Source organism: Elaeis guineensis, chromosome 12 (genome assembly GCF_000442705.2).
Source record: "Elaeis guineensis isolate ETL-2024a chromosome 12, EG11, whole genome shotgun sequence".
NCBI classification, from domain to species: domain Eukaryota; kingdom Viridiplantae; phylum Streptophyta; class Magnoliopsida; order Arecales; family Arecaceae; genus Elaeis; species Elaeis guineensis.
The window spans coordinates 16298807-16319331 of NC_026004.2; the positions used below are offsets into that span (position 1 = coordinate 16298807).

The 20525-nt window shown below is 37.3% G+C and overlaps 3 protein-coding genes across 3 annotated transcripts; 2 read left to right on the forward strand and 1 right to left on the reverse strand.

Annotated features, from left to right (window-relative positions):
* The first annotated feature begins 4601 nt into the window (after window positions 1-4601).
* LOC105054933 (uncharacterized) lies at window positions 4602-7520 on the forward strand. Its single transcript, XM_010936585.4, has 2 exons — window positions 4602-5737; window positions 7229-7520. Exon 1 carries the CDS (start codon window positions 4825-4827, stop codon window positions 5725-5727), a length of 903 nt encoding a protein of 300 aa, XP_010934887.1. The 5' UTR covers window positions 4602-4824; the 3' UTR covers window positions 5728-5737; window positions 7229-7520.
* A 4127-nt stretch (window positions 7521-11647) lies between these two features.
* Window positions 11648-18174, forward strand: LOC105054934 (uncharacterized). The gene is given in 8 exon segments (XM_073247111.1): window positions 11648-11961; window positions 12109-12281; window positions 12628-12681; window positions 12684-12762; window positions 14033-14177; window positions 14274-14333; window positions 14702-14902; window positions 15011-18174. Coding segments are annotated over 6 exon segments (669 nt in total). The 5' UTR covers window positions 11648-11961; window positions 12109-12127; the 3' UTR covers window positions 14879-14902; window positions 15011-18174.
* LOC140852968 (ras-related protein RABH1b-like) lies at window positions 18169-19199 on the reverse strand. Its single transcript, XM_073247112.1, has 2 exons — window positions 18764-19199; window positions 18169-18488 (listed from the first exon to the last, which is right to left on the reverse strand). The coding sequence occupies exons 1-2, from the start codon at window positions 18842-18844 to the stop codon at window positions 18342-18344; spliced, it is 228 nt and encodes a 75-aa protein (XP_073103213.1). The 5' UTR covers window positions 18845-19199; the 3' UTR covers window positions 18169-18341.
* Between the last annotated feature and the right edge of the window lie 1326 nt (window positions 19200-20525).

Consider the following 20525-nt stretch of genomic DNA (forward strand, 5'->3'; position numbering starts at 1 on the left):
GCACCACCCCTTGGGAAGTTTCTGGTTGCCTTCCAAGTCCACCACCTTTGTCCCATAGACGTGGAAGACCTTGCACCATTTGTGAAACTTTCCACATTCCACTTTGCCACCATTTGGTCTACAGCACCATTTATTAGCTTAGATTTCTGATTACCTCTCATCATGAAGCATAATCCCAGTCCACAAGCCATATTCTCCCTGCTGTTTGGGTCTAATATATAGAACTTGGGTTTGAATAGAATTAATTCTGTCGTGAGCGGCAATCCTTAGCGGAAGGAATATTTGAACAGTATAGATGTTTAGTGGTCAAAGTATAAATGTGCATAATTTTTCTTTTTCCCCAAAAATATGATGGAAAAAGTGCCTTCACCTAAGTTCTAAGCTAGAAGCCAACACAGCCTGAAAGAATAAGTTGGTGTCATTTTAACAAACCCAAGTTCCAATGGTAGGATGAAATATTCTTCTTTTGATGTTGATGGACAGATAAAATAACCAATAGTAACTAGGATTGATATTTTCATCAAAAAAAAAAAAAAAAAGTTAGGATTGATATGGACAGAGACAAAGCAGAATGGCTCAATTATCCTCTTTGAACCATCATGCAAGCTTGTGTTTCAAGCTCTATTGGTGGTATATTATAAAGTCTTTTAAATCATGTCAAGTCGTAGCTAGTTAATGACTTCAACTTGTTTGATTTACTAATAGTTAAAATCCAGCATACGTCATGCTGAGATGAAAAGATGGTTACAATATTCTTACAATATGAAGCCATGTCAATATAAAGATTTAGAGGCAGCTCATGAGAAAAATGTTTTTACACTCTTAATGCATGGAGACGCAAGAGGGTGGGGAATGGTTTTTACAATCGGAGGTCACACACAAACACACACAATATGTATGTGTATGTGTTAACGTCTAGGGGTAATTTCCAATCAATCAATAATTTATGTAAACATTTAATGACTATTAAAAAAAATGAAGTTACATCGTGCAATGAAATTTTAAATTGACTGAGATATAGACGTTTGAGGATGCAAGAGGAGCCAAGTTGTTTCAAAAAAATCTTTATCTCATCTATACCATCACTAATAGAAGCTTCGCACCATTTGAATTCTTCTATTTCTTTGTTTCCATTTTCTTCATCACATGATCATTATCAATGGATCCCAACAAGTCCCTATAGTTTCATTTTGACCATCTTCGCTTACCAATTAGTTGTTAGTTGAAGACATAATTATTCGATTCAGAAGAAAGGAAGTTTTATGGATAAAATATAACCACATCTGATACATTAGAATGGGCAATAAATTGGCAAGACTTTAGACACATAAAAAGTACTACTATTCAACATACCAATTGACTAGATCAAAGACTCTGTGAACTCTTTCTTAAACTGAAAGAAAACAGGGATGACAAACAATTAATGTTCAATTTGCTATGTCTAAATGGCATGGAAGCATGAGATGCAGTAATTTAGACAAAAGTAGGCATTAAACAAGTGTGATAATGATGAGAGTGCACAAATTAAGAGCATTTGTTTTCATTATCCTGAGAACATGTTTTGACTCTCTTAATATGTTTACTTGTAGTTTAAGATGAATGCCTTACATTTGAAGGCACGATAAGATACTTCCCTTAACCACCACTACAACCCTAAAGAATGGACCCTTCACAGCCATTCTCCTTGGAAAGGTTCCATTAAGAATGAGCGTGTGGCACCAGACTTCCCCTACCAACTACCAAACAACGGGCCGTATACGAGAGAACAGAAACCTCCAGCAGTTGTGACATCCCCATTCAACCATCCGGCAAAGCTAAGCCACAACCAAGGCTATCATCCTCTAATTATTGTCATCTTATGCCATAAATCCATCTGTTTATGGACAAGTTAAGCCTTTAGTCAACCATAATTAATAGCTAATCTTGTTACCTTCTGGTGTTTTCGATTGCTTGTGGGTGATCGGAGATTTCGAGTTTGCGACGGTCTTAATTATACTAATTGGTTGGTTATATCTGAAGATTTTGGCATGCTTGTATTGGAATACGAGGCAAAAAATAATTGAGAATTGGGTTAGTGGGCTAACTATGTTTTAGCAATGGCTTGTTGTGCTTGTAGTTGTTAAAGATTGACTTAGGAGTCATGCTCCTTTCTCACGCACTAAGGATTTAAGTACTGAAGCATTGGACCCATTGATTATTAAACAAATCAAGCACTATGCTCCATGGGATGATTAGAAAAGAACAAGTGTTTGTGACAAAATTGAACTTGAATACTTCCATTGCCAAGCTTGACACCTTCAAAGATGGCTTGTGGGAGGCTCACCAACCATGCACTTGATTCATTGTTTCTAATGTAGATTATTTAAGGGCTAATGAAGTTTAATGATGAGGAGGATTTCACCTTCCATTTTGTCTTTTCAATGCTGGTAGAAGAGAGATAAAGAAGCTAAGATGCATGATGTTGCAGTTTGATGTTCATCTAAACAATGAGGCATTTCTTACTTGTTAATAGACCTCTTTGAAATTTAAATTTTTGCCGACATCGAAGGATCAATGATTTTCTAGGTGGTGGTCAATTTTGTGATCCTAAAACAGCCCAACCACCTAGGATGGTGACCTATGTTAAGGGACCTTTCCTAGCGAACTTCTTGGAAGCAATTCTTTTCTCACTGCCCTTGATCACTTTCCCCGTTCTCTATGTTCAGCATGAAAATTCTTTTATTTTTTGAAGTATGGAGGAAGCAAAGAGCTTTCCCCATAAATTTATTAAAGAAATGAAAAGTATGAAACTTTGAAATACTTTTCTTACCCCAATGAAAGCTAACGAAAATTAGGTAACAATATTTGCTTACATGTTTGAAACAAATAAAGACTACAAAAAAAAAAAAAAAAAGTTTTCATTGGTATCCTAGTAATTCTTTATATAGTTTCGATGACTTCTCTCTCTCTATGTATATATATATATATATATTTTTGTAAGAGACTATTCTAGCTATCCATTCTTTCCCTGCTTCTCGAAGCAGCAAGCATCATAAAAACAACACATTGTCGGTGCCATCCACATCACAAATGACATGCATATTAGAATCTATTAAGGTCATTGGCATATATTTAACACTCACAATGTTTGTTTGTCATGTAGATGTAGTATTTAAAATTAAAATTTAAAATTTAAAATATTACATGTGGCTAAGCCTCCCTTTCGTCAAAATAAAAAGAGAAAAAAAAGAATAAAATAAATATTGAGAATAAATTCTGACAACTACCTGCATATGCAGGCAAATTATGATGTGCACAGGCCAAAATAACATATGCTTATAGTTACATTCCAACCATCTAGCATTGGATTTAAAAAGCTAAAATCAATTTTTATGATACACAATTCCAATTTTAGTTGTCGGCTATATATAATTTACCATGTTAGAGCTTGGTATAAATTAACGAATGTATACACGAGACACTTTATTCTCAAATGGCGGACTCATTTCATTGTCAAATACTATTTTACGATCGTATTCTTGAACATAATTATCAATAGGAGTTGTTGGTGTATAAACTGTTAGTTCATCAAGCATGATAAATGATGTGGTTTCTTCAAACAATAACATGTCTCATTAAAAATAGTTAACCAAATTACCTGGCTTAGGTGCTTGATTAGCACTTAGCTAACCAAATGAAGTGCGGAACCACAAGCAATGGGCAAAATGATTTTGTAAGGTGCAAAATATCACCTTCAAAATATAGCCTACAAACCCTCATTCAAACCCTTGACTTATGCCAATAGTCCATAATATCCAAGCTTCCACTTGCACCAACATTATTGGACAGCTTCACATTTCATCTAGTATCACATAAATAGACTATTCAAATTTCTGAGTTGTTGCAACCATTGCTCTTTAGGCCTAGGTGTCAAAATGCAATAACCCAACCACACCCATAGCTTTGACATGATACCCAAATCTCTAGTCATCATAAATTAAGCAGCAACAACTTAGAACTAAACACCCTATATGCCACCAAAGTCATCACAATACATTCATCAAATGCATTTTTTGTCCTAATTTAATAAATAATGCTGCATTTGTAATTTAATATAACCATAAGTGGATGATGTAACGAGATTTTGCAATATTTTTCTATAACCGATCTGCGACACAAAGGCGTCAGCATCAGGCGCTGCCACCCAACATTAAAAGGCGGCATTCAATTGGATTGCCGCTGAGGTCCACCGTGCGCGTCCCCATAATGGCCGGATTCCACAGATCCAACGGCCCAGGTTCCACCATCGCCCAAATCGCCACCATCCCATCACCCAAATTTCCATTATACCTCGCCTGCACTTGAAGAATTTTAATAAATTATAAGGGTGTTATGGTAAATTAAATATTTCTGGCGGAGAAAATTGAATACTCGTCAGTGTTGACCGCTGAAAACATCAAATGGTCCTGCAGACTATTTAAATCATGCTAAAGCAACCAGCTTGGCCCGCAACGTTAGCTTTGAAATCCTTAGATTTTTTGTCTCGTTACACGGGTTCCGTATAACATAAGTGGTCCAGAGGAACAATTTAATTCAATTTCTAAATATAACCCCCGTTCTTAGCTCGCAATGGTCGAAGGAAAGGAGATAAGAAGACGAGATAGCTTCGGGATTTTTTTCCTCTATTTCTTGCGATCTCGATTTATTTTTCTCGAATCGAAGAGCGAGACAGTAGTTGTTAGATTCTAGGGTTTCGGCATCTCCGGCGGGGTCTCCGATGGTGAAAGGGAGGAGGGGCGAAAGGCGGTGGCGGAGCGACGGCGGAGCGGCGGCGTTGGCGGGGTGATGAAGTGCAAGAAGCACCCCTACGAGCTTGGCGTCGGCGTCTGCGCCTCCTGCCTCCGGGAGCGCCTCCTCGACCTCATCGCCACCCAGAACGAGCTCCCGACCGAGCACCACCACCTGCGGCCGGACCCCCCTCCCCAGCCGCCGCCTCCGGCGCTGGTTTTCCCCCGATCCGTCTCCCCCTACGTCTCTCACCGCCGATCCGTCGGATCCGAGGCTTCGGCGGCCTACGGCCGCCGCTACAACCATCGGTTCTTCAGTACTCCCCAGGTTGGCCCCACCTTCGACGCTGCCTCCGACGGGTTCCCGGGCGATGCGGCCGGGGGCCGGCGCCGGATCTCCGGGCGGTTCTCTGTCTTCTCGATCCTGTTCCGCCACCAGAGATCGGAGGAAGTGGAGAGCGATCTGGGGAGCTCCAAGAGCTCCGGATCGGGCTCCTGGTTCTCGGCGCTGATCCGCCGCCGCCGGAAGAAGAAATCGCGGAGCTTCTCGGTGGAGGAGGTGGCGGCGACGGGGAGGTCGCAGCCTTCGTGCCGGGCGTCGGACCGGGGAATGTCGCCGGTTATCGACGACGACGAGGCGGACGGATGCTCTAGTGGGTACTCGACGGAATCTTCGAGCGGGTGGCGGCGGCCGACTCCGACGCCGATGCGGCGGTTCCCGGCGAGCTCCTTCCACCGGTACGGTGGTCGCGCCGGCGTCTCGAGCTTCGCGGTCTGCCTGAGCCCGCTGATCAGGGTTGGCCACAACGGCTGGCGGGGGCAGCCGGCGGAGTCGGGGACGACGTCCGGCGAGCTCCGGAGCACGGCGACCCGCCACCGCTGCCGCCACGGGTCTGCCGGTGGCGCCTCTCTCGGACCGAACCGGTCGAGGAAGCTGGCGGACCTCGGCCGGTTCGATTGACTATTTGACGGTTTTGCCCTCGTCCCTCTTCTGACTTTTAATTTCGAGATTTTTTATGCAATATGTATAGAAAAATCAGAAATAAAGATGGACGGAGGAATTAAATGACTTCTAACGTTTTTTTTTTTTTTTTTTCGGAATTTTCGCACCTCCTGTTAAATATTTCAATTCCTTGCATTCCATGGAATTATTATGTGAAAGTGTGGTGGTCGTTATTACAGTTTGATAAGAGTTTGGCATGTGACTTGCTTATGGTTATGTGTATTGGAAAGGAGACTATTTAATGGATGGCCGAGATTTACATGTAACATGTGGTGACCTGGTGACATGTCATAGAGAGTATATAAAAGATGGATGAGACTATCTAAAGTTGTAGAAAAAGGCTTTTGAAAGAGGCAACAATGAAGTCAGGAAACATGGGGGCACATGAACTTTTTAAGTTTTAATGGGATGAGGATGTTGGGTTGGCAATCTTGATTCGTGGATAACAAATTAAAATAATTTGTTATTCATAAATTTGATTAATGGGATGAGGATGTTGGGTTGGCAATCTCATGATATCCAAACGATTCCTTAATATTTTTAAAATTTAATACATACATATGTATATGTATGTATGTATGTATCTTTGCATCACTAATTTGCTGTTAAATGCTGCTATAATGGTCATGGACACAACTTTGATGTCCTATAATAATTTGCTTAGAGGCGAAGATCCTGGATCTCAGAAAAAGCAATATTGTTATGATGGAATTTGTAGAAAAAGAAATTAACTGACTTCACACGGAAAAGTTGTTAATTGCTAAAATATTTTCCACAAGGCTCGTTGTCTCCACGTAGCTCTCAATTTTGCATAACATTGAAAAAAAAAATAAAGAGAAAATATATGACATCATATGAGAGTATATTTAATAAACATAAATCAACATAAAATATGACCAACAATTTCAAGGAACTAAGCTAATAATCTACTTAGAACGTAAAAAAAAAGCCTAAAAACACTAACTCTATTTTCACAGGATTGTTTATCTATTTAAATTTTGAAACATGAATAATATTTATTTATGTCAAAAATAACATGGAAAATACGATCGGCATCATTGTAATTTGAACTAATCACTCTTCATTTAGTTTAATTATTCATAAATAATCGAATAATTGTTGTTACTTTGAGTAATAAAAATCAATTCAAAGAATCATGGAGATAAGGAAAAGGATCTGAATAATAGACAAAATTTCAATAATTTGGAAGGTATTGTTGAATGTGCAGCTTTTGCTGGAAACAAAATGTTTGTAGGTTTGAGCAATGATACCGTAATTTTGAAAGATTATTTGAAAATAATTGGCCAAGTATCTTGCGTCAATCATTTTTGCTTGATGATGCCAAGTGGAAGGTAGCAATGAAAATACACAACATCTATTGATATTTCTTAGTTACGTAAACATTTGGTCATGCAATTAGTCTTGTAATTATTTTTCTCCATGTCACCTTCCTATCTAGCAAGCCAGCGCCATTAGCCCTAATCAAGGAGGGGAGAGTTGGTGCGAACATTAAAAAGCTGCAGAAGGCGCCTGGCACACTGACACGTACCCCGCATGGAGGTGGGACCCGCGCATTTCTTGTCAGCGAATCCGCTTAGGGCGTCTGGATTCCAGGACTGATACGCCTCCACTCCACTTCATGGAGGCTCGCGTGAGATGATGTGATGGCGGAGAGGAATGTTGATTTTTTTTTTTTTTTTGAATATCATTATAGAGTGGCTCAATTTGATGTCACATCCAGGTAATTTTCAACATGTTTGGTTGGAAAAAGATGAGTTTGGAATGGAAATAAGAAATAAGTTATTTTAATTTTAATTTAATTAAAAAAATTAATTTTTATTTTAATTTTTTAAAAAATAAGTGAACGAGAATAAAAATATATCGGTCTACGAAAGCTCAATTAATTTTTATCTAATATTTAAATTTTATTATTATTTTGATATTAATTTTAATTATGGATCGAAAAAAATTTGATCACCCTGATTTATATTCAAAATCATTCTAATTATGATCACGATCTAAATACACTGTTAGTATATTTAGATGTTGACATGAATGAGGATGCATCGGTGTGTAATATTTACCGAGTCAAGCAAAGACCAATATAAGCTTATATTACATGATGTGTTTACCGATTCATTATTTAAAAAAAAATTAAAAGATGAAAGGCCCATCACCACTTCAGTTCATTTGAATGCTAATCTAAAAGATCTAAAAATAACTTACATATTAAATTCATTACAATCATCAATATTTTTTTTTAATAAATAAATTAATGATATATAAAAATCTTAATTTTTTTACTAATATAATATCAACTGAGAGTAAGATAATACCACAGGTAAAATTTTTTAAAAAAATAATATGAAAAGAACAACGACAGTAATATATCTAATCCTCATGAAAAAAAAATCTACATATATGCATTTATAGGGATATCAATGGATAGGATAGGGTACAGATTTAGCCTATCCACCTTTTATTCTCTACCCACCACTTGATCCTACTAACCATAGTGGATAGAGATTTTAAATTCTTATCCTATCCATGCGGCTGGTGGATAGTATCCTATTCTATTTACTGCCCATCAAAGTAAATATACAATGCAAATACTATCAAATTAAATTTATTTCAAATTTATGAAGTTTTATATCTATTTTAAATCAAATAAATTTGAAAATCTGTTTCAACCATCAACCTATACAATACAAACAGAAACATACTACAGCAAAAAAATCCTAACTTTTTAACAGATCTGGTATATATATAAATATATTTGTAAATATACTATTATGAAAAAAAATATTTTAATAAATATATATATATAATGGGTCAGATAGCGTAGAATTTAGGGATAAATTCATAATCTTATCCTATCCGCAGCAGGTTTCTAAAAGAAAATAACATTATCCATTTTTGCATTGTAATTTTACTAATTCAGCTTCATGGTGCATACATTTCAGCAACCGCAATAGCCAATGTATGTTCATTGGTCAAATACCTTCTTTGTTAATCATTTGTCCCAGTCTAATTTGTTGTTAACCATTTAGTCAAATCAGGTTTTCACTGGATAATTAACTAATTTATTGGTAGTGTTTCACCTAATATCGCTAAAATAATATATCATTACCTCTGCCACCAAGAAAATCCAAATTGATTGCCTACATTATTCAAAGCAATGATTAATAGTACCTTTTGCTCTCAAGGTCACAATTAAAGATTACCCGTGGACCGAGCTTGGCCAGAGATTGGTAGCAACATGTCCATATTGGAGGCAGCCCCTCCCTATCTCGTAGTACTGGGGGCACGAAACAAGATAAAATCTTGGCGATAACTTCGACGCATTCATTAGTATTCATTAGTAGAGACTCTTCTCCCACAACGGTTGAGGAGACAGATTAGTGGTTGAGACGTTGGGGAAGTGGTTAGTTTTCGTGGAACTTCGGGGCCCCTTCTTGCAAACAAGAGGAAATGGAGCTCTTTTTGTTCAACGGCTACTTATTTAAGGTGAGGCCCCCCAACTGGCCCTTTTGGAGAGTGATGGTACGTATTATATCAAAAGAAAGTTTCTTGGGACTTCGTTGCCTGCAAACAAGAGTTAGTGGAGCTCTTTTTGTTCAACGGGTAGTTATTCAGAATTAGGCCCCAACTTGCTGTTTTGGATAGTCATGATATTTTAGATAGAGAGAGAGAGAGAGAGAGGTCTTTATCCTCCAACTTCATACACAGAATAGTCTATTATCTTGATTATTACAAGGTTCTGAAGGAGCCTTCAAGGAGGAACGGTGAAGTCAGTCTTGAGTCGAGCTAGAGTATTACTAAAGGTCAAGTTGATGAAGATCACAAATGATTCTACAAAAAAAATCTTAAAATCAGTGGGATACCCTCTAGTTTAAAATACTTCGATGCTCAAGTTAGTCAGGATGTTTAAAATAAATATTGAAAAATAAATAAATGAGAGCAAAAAGTAGAATGGAGTTCAATAAAGTCTGAGCTCTGTGAATTACTACTTAGACTTACTTATCGGAGAGTTTTATGTCCCTCTTTATACAGGGGAGGTTACTTAGCTGTTAAGCCATGAAGAGAGTTTGTTAAGCGGTTGGTAACTTTTTGATTTGAATGATCTATATGTTAAGCCATTAATTTGTTATAACAAAATGGCCAACTGTAGAGAGATCATGGATTATCATTTACCCACGTGGAGTATAATTGTAACAAAACTATAATATGAGTGGAATATAATTGACTTGAGCTAAGTCTGATGAGATCAGTCAAATCCAATGTCCTCTTGCTGGGAATCGAGAAATATATTGACAGGTCTGCATTAATCCGATCTGACTTCAAACAGTTCTAATAAACATTCAGATTAGCTGATGTGATATGGAGATGTTTCTCCTACAAGTTGGTAAAATACCATTTTCAACTGATGCAGGTCGGCGATAAATCAATCTCATCTGATATTGCCATATGGTTAGAGATCGGTTAGGTATACCAATAATTTCTATCCATTTTGATGTAGAACTAAATACATATCCGTACAGATTCTCATAGAATAGAGCAGAAAGGAACAAATGACGAGATGGGATGAGTAGAGTTGGATAGATCGGGTTGGATAAATGAATAAAATTATAAAAATTATTTTTTTATATATAAATCATTTTTTTCATCTCAAAGAGGAAATTTGTGAATAGTTATATTTGGATAGCATTTGGGATAGTTTTTACTATTATTCGTATTTTATCCAAATTTGTCTGAAGTTGGGTCTGATCAAATACCCAGAAGATCAGCTTAAATTGCCACCCGAAAATAGGGATAGGATTTTTTCTTTTTCTTTTAAGGATATGAACCTTGATGGAGTTAATGCTGTACAAAATTGAGGATTGTTGTTGATGGTACGGTTTCAATTTTCTGCAATAAGAGTTGAATTCTACGCAGAAAGCCGTTGTCATTTACCTATAAATACTTACCAATCTATTATTTTTAAGGAGACGTCTTTTTTTTTCACTCGTCAAGAAGAACTGTCTCTTGTTTTAGGAGTAGACCACCAGATAGAATATGGGAACAAAACCTTTCCTGTTTCTAGAACTACACCTACAAGGCAATAGAATAGAGGTCTCACACAGATTGACAGTTTGTTGATACCGGCACTTAGGGGGAAAAAAAATAAAGGATCATGCCACCTAATCTCTTGATATCAGCCTCATCTTTTTAACAAAGATAGATATGCATCCATCTCTAAATTGATTGTTTTTTTTTTTTTTTTTTGGCAAGTCTAAATTGATTGTTTTATGTGCACTAAATAGAATTTACTGATAGATGTGCATCCATCTCTAAATTGATTGGAATTTTTTTTTTTTTTTTGTGGCAAGTCTAAATTGATTGTTTTATATGCACTAAATAGAATTTATTTTTACCTAAGGCAAAGTGCAAGCTAGTTAGGTGCCCTTCGAAATTGAACTATTATTTCTGATCATAAATGGAAAAGACTACACCATCTGACTTAGGTTTGATTCTCTCCGACCTTTATATTTTTATCGGTATTGTTTCTTAGATTTGTGAGAATAAGTTAATAAAAATGTTAATTCTATCAAAGTTAGTTGGCAAGATCTTTTAAGAAAGGGCAGTACATTTAAAAAATGTACTAATAATTTTTTTAGTACTAGATTTTAGTAAATATATTTTTATTTTAAAATCTCTATCAAATATAATACAAGTTTCTAAACAGCTCAAATGAGAGATTTTTAAATAATGGATAATTCAATATAGCTAATGGAGATTTTTTTGAAATATATTTGTCCAAACTTGAGTTGTTGGCAGGAATCTTTAAATATTCAGAGCCGAACTCTGTCTGGGTCTGACTTAGAATCCATCTGACGCGCTTGGACCAAATTCAGATCGGATGCTGTTATGGGCACCCGACCAATTCCCAAACCTGACGGTCAATCCGGGGTTTTGTAAACCATTGCGGGTTTAGTCGTTCAGTGTGGGCTCTAATACTCATTTTGCCCCCACCGGTCCAGAACAAAGGCGGTTCTTGCATCGTTGGGTAACTAATGGGGAATCGACTTCGGAGGGGGAAGATGGCGAGAGCCAGGAAAAAGCTGGGGTTTGAGAAGGTGAACTCGCATCAGGAAATCCGGCGCTCCATCCGGCGACGGAGCGAGCTGTCCGGCTGTAAAACCAGGCATTCTAGTGAGATTCTCTGGTTTCGCCCAACAGAAAAAGAAAAAAAAAAAAATCTTTTTTAGGTTTCCTTTCACGTAAAATTCTAAATTTTCCTATGAATAAATGTTTGATTGGTAGCTAATTATCGAAATTTTGCAATTGCTGGGATTGTAGAACTTCGAAGTTTGAAGAGATGTGGCAGGAAATTAGCGAACATTTCTGCCAAGTTTTCCCGATTCTCTTTGCTTCCATTATTGTTCGTTTGGCGTATGTGTTCTATTGGACTGGAAGGCCCCTCAGAGCCTCGGCGTTAAAGAGAGTTAGAACTCTCACTGTTCTTGGCTCAGGTATACTGAATTTCTCCAAGAAACTATGTATTTAGATATATTTGATTTTTGTTTGTAGATTTGTTTAATTGTCAGAATTCCAAATTTGGAGATCTGTAATGTTTTCTTTACTATTATCTGTATGTTTTGTTTATTTGCATCTATAACTTGGTAAATCTTTGTAGGTCATAGGTTAGAGATATGTTTTTTTTAGAAAAAAATGGAAGTTCACATTTTATATGCTTATATTGAAAATTTTGGTTAATTATGTAGGAGGTATGTAGGAACAGGTAGGGAATTATACTGAAATTTCATATTTCATATGTATATATTCATGTATTTGGAAATTTGCGTGTTGATAATGTAGGAGGCCACACGGCGGAAATGCTTAGCTTTGTGAATGTGCTTCATAAGGAAAAGTTCACTATGTTGCAGCTGCGACTGATAACATGAGCCTTAAAAGGCTTGTATTGTGGAGGAGTTATTGGTCCAGCAGGGGAAGGTACAGTTTATATGGCAGTCCAAAATGTTCGATTTTAATTCACGATTATCAATATGTAGAATCGGAACAAGTGATTGCGAAGATTCCTCTCTCTGCAAAAACTTCTATCCAAGTATTTCATTATTCTTTTGATGAATCCATGTGTTCAATACTTTTTGTATGAAAAGGCTGGGTTAGAAGTTTGTTAGTGATGTAACTGAAAGTTTTCCATCCTGAGGATTGTTGATACTTGGTTGTGTCCTCAAATACTCTCAATCAAATACTCAAACAATGTTATGTTTTCCTTTTCCTACATTTTAGCTGCATCTTTAAGATGGGATATTGCTGGTCTGTAACTTTATCCTAAGATCATGCGATCAATTGCCTAGTCATGCGTTTTGAATTTCTTTCTCTAGTTCAAACTACAAGGAACACTCTGAAATCTTTGGTTTATTGCAGTCTTTTTTGTTGCCTAACATTTGGATTCAGCTGTTCTTTTGTCAATATTCTTGCTTCCGCTGTCAACATGATTTTCTATTTGCTCTCAAATTCATTATAACAACGGAGAAGAGATTGTAATCATCGGTTCCCATTTTACAAAAACAGCTGTTCTTTTGTCAATATTCTTGCTTCCGCTGTCTACATTATTTTCTATTTCCTCTCAAATTCATTATAACAATGGAGAAGAGATTGTAGTCATCGGTTCCCACTTTACAAAACTAAATAGAGATAAGTATTCCACGATATAGCATGACTTTTACTTTTCAGAAATGCACAGTTCGTTGCGAAGAAAGGGAAAAAACCTTTCTATCCAGTCTTTGTGCAATAGCTACAGAATGCATTCTTATCCATTAGATGATAAAAGGGTGGATGTCAATGTTAAATTAATTACCAATGAGTCTTTCCGGCATGCTTGTCTACATAACCAAATAGGTTCTGCTCAAAATCCAAATTTGCTTCTTCCATTTGCTATATAAATTGCCTTAACGTTAAAACAATACTCCAGGTGATATAAAAGCACTCAAGTAAAACTCAAATATCCATACAAAATATACTAAATGACTTGCCAAAACATAGATATCCAAAAATAATTTTTTCTGTAATGAAAATTTCTTATTTTTGAGTGATCAAATGCCACCCATTATAGGTGTTGTAGCTCCTGTAATATATGCTCAAGTAGTCACTATTCAAGTATACAAATCCATTTCTTCTAGTGCTATTGAATTCTGAACCATCTTTTTTTAACCTTGTTGCATAGCTAAATTTGCAAATGATTGATGTTGCAGAACAGTGGGAGAAAAATGATAGAGGCTGCTCAGTTCATGCGGATTTATCGAAGCCATGAAGTGGGTCAGTCCTATATAACCTCCATCTGGACAACTTTAATTGCCATTGTGCATGCACTGTGGCTAACATTAAAAATTAGACCTCAAGTGGTATGATTATCATATGACCCTCATTTCATAATTAATTATTGTATTTGGAATCGGGATTGCCTTAGCTGATACATACCACTTATCATTCTTATCCAGATTATCTGCAATGGTCCTGGGACCTGCATCCCTCTCTGTGTTTCTGCATACCTTTTCAAGGTTAGCGCTACTTCAGTCTTTGTTTTACCTTTGCACTTCCCAAACAAAAGATTATTTCACCGGAATGAAATCCCTTTTATGATGCATCTGGAGCTATACTTTCCAAAATAACAGTTGAACTTTTTGTTCTTTTTTCTTGAACTACCTTCTGAATTTCTTATACGGGACAAATGACATCCTTATATATGTTGCTGAGAGATGCAGATCAGAATTTTTGGTTTACCTTAGGTGTTAATATATATATGAGATCCTTATTGCTGTTCTCCATATGAATGAACTCAAAAGGAGTTAGGTTTATTGTATATGTTGGATAGTTTTACATGGCAATTGTATTCAGTTCCAAACTTGTTTTGCTTAAGTTGATGCAGGTACTTGGCCTCAGATGGTCAACCATCTTTTATGTAGAGAGCATTGCAAGAGTTAGAAAGCTGTCCTTAAGTGGCTTGTTGCTGTACAAGTTACAGCTAGCTGATCAGTTTGTGGTGCAATGGCCCCAGTTGCAAAAGAAGTATCCCAGGGCACACTATGCTGGCTATCTCATGTAAAATCTTCGGCTATTGCTGACACTGGTATTCATGCATCTCCACCTCCAAATTTACCAATGTTGTTGAGAACCTTAAAGGTTCTTGCAGTTGAATCATAAGTAATTATGATATCTAATTGGTTTTTTTGCCCAGCTAAACTAATTTGAGCCTCAATCCATAAATTGGTGAGCAATAATGCCCATGATCCTCCAGAAACAAAAGCAGCAAAACCGTCTAAATGATGTGGTCAATGGTATGACTCAACCCAGATCTATACTTCCTGAACTTATGATTTTGATACAGAGAATTTTTTGGTTTAGCCACTTGGAGAGTGGAAATCTATGTGAGGAATTAAAAGTAGGATATCTCCTATATGTGGACCTTAGCCTGTTTAGTGTATTATTTCTTGGGTCCCTCCAATCCACAAATGCTGTTGTCATCACCAACCCACTCATCTGATAGTGCTACAATGAAGTGAGCTTCTCATGATAGTGCATTGACTATGCAAACTCTTTCATCTTTTTTGAAGTCAATGGATTTTTTCATGATTACCATGATGCCACTTTTTCAGCATTCATACGATGCTTGAAGCTTCTTTTTTTCCACTTGTGCTGCTGATGATTTCAAGATTGAAATTGGTATGTTATCCCATTGTTATTATCATGGTTCACTTGCATTTGCAGATAAGCCCTAACCATATCTAAGCAATCATTGGCTGAATCATGAGAAAAAATCATTTTCATCTCAACCTTAGGTGCACCAGGTAGATGAGAAGATATCAATTGCGAAGTTATTTTTGCTAATGACTCCTTTGTAAGTACAGTTCTGAGGAGGTTAAAACAGGATAAGAATTTCATAAAGTAGTGGATGGCTTTTCGAGAAATTAGTCCAGCCATTAGATTCAGTTTCCATATTTGTGGCATTCTTGCTGATTTTGACATGTCGGGATAATTAATGATATGGACAGGGAAAAGATTTAAATGTTATAAGAGTTGCACAGGATTTGGCAAAAGTTCAAAAAGAATAGAATTTTTCTTGAAGAGGTTGAAATCACAAAAAACATGGATCATCATAGACCCATACATCATTCATGCAAAAACGAAAAAGAAAGGACAACTATTACAAATAGAAGCAACCATGACAACAACATCAACAACCTATGATATCATTAATGTAAAATCCACATGTATTTTGTGTGGAAAAAAATAATTTGTGAGAGTTTGTATAATCCAGGTATTGATTTGTTTCAACCAATTTCAGTGCCATGTGCTTTAGCCTGTGAAGGCTTTGTTGAGGGTTTGAAATCAATACCACCCCTTTACCCATGTAATCTGTTTATATAATATTGATGAATAACTCTATTACTGGGAAAACTTTGGAGTTTGTACAATCATTGGTATGATAAAGAACAAAACTATCAATTTGGGATTTTTTTTCGTAATCATTCAAAAATACTGTCACCAGAATTTATAGGCTGTAGACAGCCGATGTGAGGGCTATTATTTTTTTTTCTTAAACTGCCTTTTCCTTCTTCGTTTTCCCTCTGTTATTGCCAGGTAATGCCTTCATGCTTATCCTTGTTGTTTTCATCCACCATATACTACTCGCTTCACTTGTTGAATCCTTGAATTTATCCATCAGCATCTTCTTGTCTCCTTTGAGATCAATCATCCACCATGCACCTAAACTTAGTTGCCAGAATCTGTTCCAAATAAATGGAGACAGAAGGCACCATCCATCACCACCCATCATAATAGGCCAATCCCCAGGCAGCACTGAACCCAAACTAAGTTGCTAGAATCTATTCCAAATAAATGGAGACAGAAGGCAACCATCCATCACCAATCACATTGAGAGCTTTTGGTGAAAGATAGTGTATATGACAAAATCTCAGCAATCTTGTCTCCATGGCAATACCTCTTTCCAAGTGTAAACTTCAATTCCACATTTCCTACTAACATAATGGCCCTTTTTATTGTATCAAACAGCAGAAAGTTCCATCTCATCCTTTCCTTTCTTGGCTGTCTTTTCTTAATATAATGGTGATAGAAGTAAGAGACAAATCCCCATAAAGCTCACAGAAGGAAATCATCTTATAATTCCCATCCAGCCCAATCATGAAGAAATATCACAGCAAACACTTTGACTAATGGTGTCCCAAGGGTGCTTATCACATTGGAGAAGAGGGAAGGCACCTCAAAGATCAACCCCACAACACCAACATTTCTGACCAGCCAGGCCATTAATTGCAGTCCAGAACAGGGTCATGATGAAGGCCACCCTCTCCTTCCCGAACATCCCCATTTCCCCTTTCAACCTCCTCACATTCTCCACTGGCAAAGAGCCCCACCACCCCGGCCAGAGTAGAGATCAGAGCCGTATGGATCTGTATGTCTTATCCAACTGCAAAAAGCGTGGCTCTTTATGGCCATGTCCAATGTGAGCTCTATCAAGGAGAGCAAGAAAGAATATGTAGCCGATGCACCTGATGTTAGGATAAAGCTGAGCACATTATGTGCACCCTAGAGGCCCCAGATCAGTATTCTAGACCTGGTTGGACCCCGATAAGGGTGGAGGAGAATGCGAGGAGGGCAACAAAGTTGAGAGTTAGGTGGGTAAACTTTTCTGAGTTGATGAAGTAGAAGGGTGGCGATGAGCATAGGGAGCACAGAATACACTTGCTGCTATTACCGCCCTCTATGTATGTAATAGAATTTTCGAAAGAGGGTGGCCACGGATTGCCTAACGGGGAGGATTATGATCAAAATTCAGCGTCTTGATACTGAACTCTATACTGATATCATTCTATTATGGTATTGATATATGGTATAGTACAAGATAGCAAGACGCACCGAATATCGGTATGATAAGAGACTGTATATTGTTTGGTACTGGTATATTACGATATGCTCGATACAAGGTGAGGAGGAGGGGGACTGCGGGTGACAATTGGAGATTTTGCTAGATTGGGATTAGCAGGTCTCTTGTGCTGGGGAGAGGCCACGAAGAAAGGGAGTCCGGATCAGCAAATTAACACACATCAACAAACCCATTACAAAGTGGTCTTGACCAAAAGTGACTACAGTTCACAATGCTGTTGCTGCTGGCAATTCTCAAAAATATTTATCATTAACGACCCATCTTAGTACATCATTATTCGACTCTCTTAAAGAGTATGTTAGACTCTAAAGAAAGAGAATTCACCAAAAATCCAAAAGCTTGATTCTAGCCCATCACACACCTCTACAAAAAGATTCTTTGAATGGTAAATTACAAATGAGAAAAAGGGAAATTCTATTTACACGCTTGAGAGAATCTTTACTTCGAATCGTGGAGTTGGAACCTTAACCACTAGCAACTGTCCTTTTGCTGAACACATTGCATGCTTTGAGAGGAAAACTAGAGCCACTGATCAGATGATAGGATATGCTGATTCTACCAACCCCTTACAGATTAAGTGGCAATGTCATGGTTGGACTTGGCATCAGCAACTGCAACCTCCAGATTGCTGCTGTGACTGGGATGCACTTGTCGTGGTTGTCTTGAGATTCACATCAACCATGCCTTCATGCTTTGCTGAGGAAAGATTTTCCATACCTGGCAATGCTGCAGCAATTTTCCGAAACAGTGCCTGTAGCAGTTGCAATGGTGGTTAAGCCAATTATTTAATCAAGAATAAATCTAATTCCAGAAAGAGAAATGCTTGTGGAACATGATGCCCTTTTACACTCATATCATGATTTATTGCATCAGGGATTTGGCAGCACATTCTCCCCCCTGGATATGTTTATAAGCTAAAGAATGTAGTGCTAGGTTGTAGCATATTAACGTATGGTGCCAAAAATATCATGCCGTACCATCATTTTAATGAAAGAGAACAAGGGAATTTTCAACTGGGAGAGACACCTTGATATTGAAGCCAGCTTTGGCACTTGTCTCTGCGAACATAACACCAAGATCCTGGGCTTTAGGCTCGCCTTCCTCCATTGAGACTTGCCTGTAGAAATCAACATACCAAAAAGCAATTAGCAAACTATGAAGTATCAAGCTGTTTATAGGCAGTACATTGCAAGTCAAAAAATAGGAAGATATCAAAGGCAATGTGCAACAATAGAAGCAGAGGAAGCCTAGTAAAGTTTGGTGCTAAAATTACATATAATATTCTTATCTATATTATATATAAAGTGCCAATAGTTTCTGTCCAATTTGAATTTTATTGAAGACATTCTAGCCATTTATGTATCTTATAGAGATCGTTTGAGATGAGATAAAGTCTAAGAGACAGTTAGGTTGGAATAAGTATTAGACTCATATTGCTAATCGGTTTAGGGTTGTTGAATTACATGTTCTGATCTAGTTGAATGAGTTCCAGGCTCTGATCCAGTTGGATGAGTCCCACGAATCCAGTTGGGATGTGCAGTAGGATCCAGCTACCTCTTCATCCTCAACCAAAAGTTACAGAATTCTATAAACTTGAAAATCTCTGGACATCCCTAAAAAGAGAGTTTGATCATCCTCTTAATTTTATCTTATATGATGGTCATTTTTCTTTGTCCATATCGGGCCTTCAATCCATATCATGACTTCTTTAGATGAGACATTCTAACAGGGCCTAGTTTGCTGGCTGGCACCCCTTAGCATTTATTGCGGCGAGTTCTGGCTTCAAACCTGGCAGGTAGCACTCAACAAGTTTTCAAGTTTTGGATAAGGATTAGGATTAGGATTAAAATAAAATATTTCAATACATATCCTGGTCAAATCTATGTTGGATTCTGTAATGATAGAAAAGCATGTGCGAAAATATCCTTTTATGTTGCTCTCATTATGATATTTATTTGTTGTTGGTTTCATAGGAAGAAAACTGATAATTCAGACGAGTCAGCAGTTGGTGTATCCCCTGTTCAATCTTTGCATTGAGCATCAAAGGACACAAACGTCATACATAACCAAACCAATCAATATTGTGAAAAGGTTGCTGAAACTGTTGTTACCAATGTTTTGGAAGATGAACAATCGGAAAACAATAGTCAAGACTGAAGAGGCCTCATTGAAAGAAATTAAAATCCCTAGTTTTTGGATTCAATTTCTCACGAATATATTGAAAAATTGAAAAGATACTGTTCGATTTAATAAGCTCTCTTTTGAAAAAAGAAAAAGAAAAATCTCTAGGCAAGGGATAACCATGTGAGGTGTGAGATTTTCTCTTCTTCTACCTTGATCTTGTCCATTTTTTCCCTGGATCAAAAGGACAGGAAAACTGCTTCGGTTTCATTTCAGTAAGGAGATTAATAGAAGCTCTGATCTTGCATGATTTAAAAGAGAAGTGGATCGCGATTTGGTCTGAGAATTTATATGTTTCTATGATTCAGCAGTACTTTGTAAGAGATATTATTTCCCTTTTGATGTGTCATGAGATATATTCTAACATTGTTTAAAATGCAGCCTATTGTCAGGTTAAAGCAAGAAGAGTCGAGGAAAAAAAACATTGTGGGTAAATGAGAATAAGTAATGATCAGAATAGGCTGCTCAGATGCCATGGTGGTTGTTGGAGATCTAGCAAGCTTGAGGCCTTGACAATAGAAATGGAGGTGGCCTTGAATCGAAAGCTTTCCTCCACCAGCACCTTCACTTCCACTGGTTATGAATCTGGTGGTATACCTTCTTATGT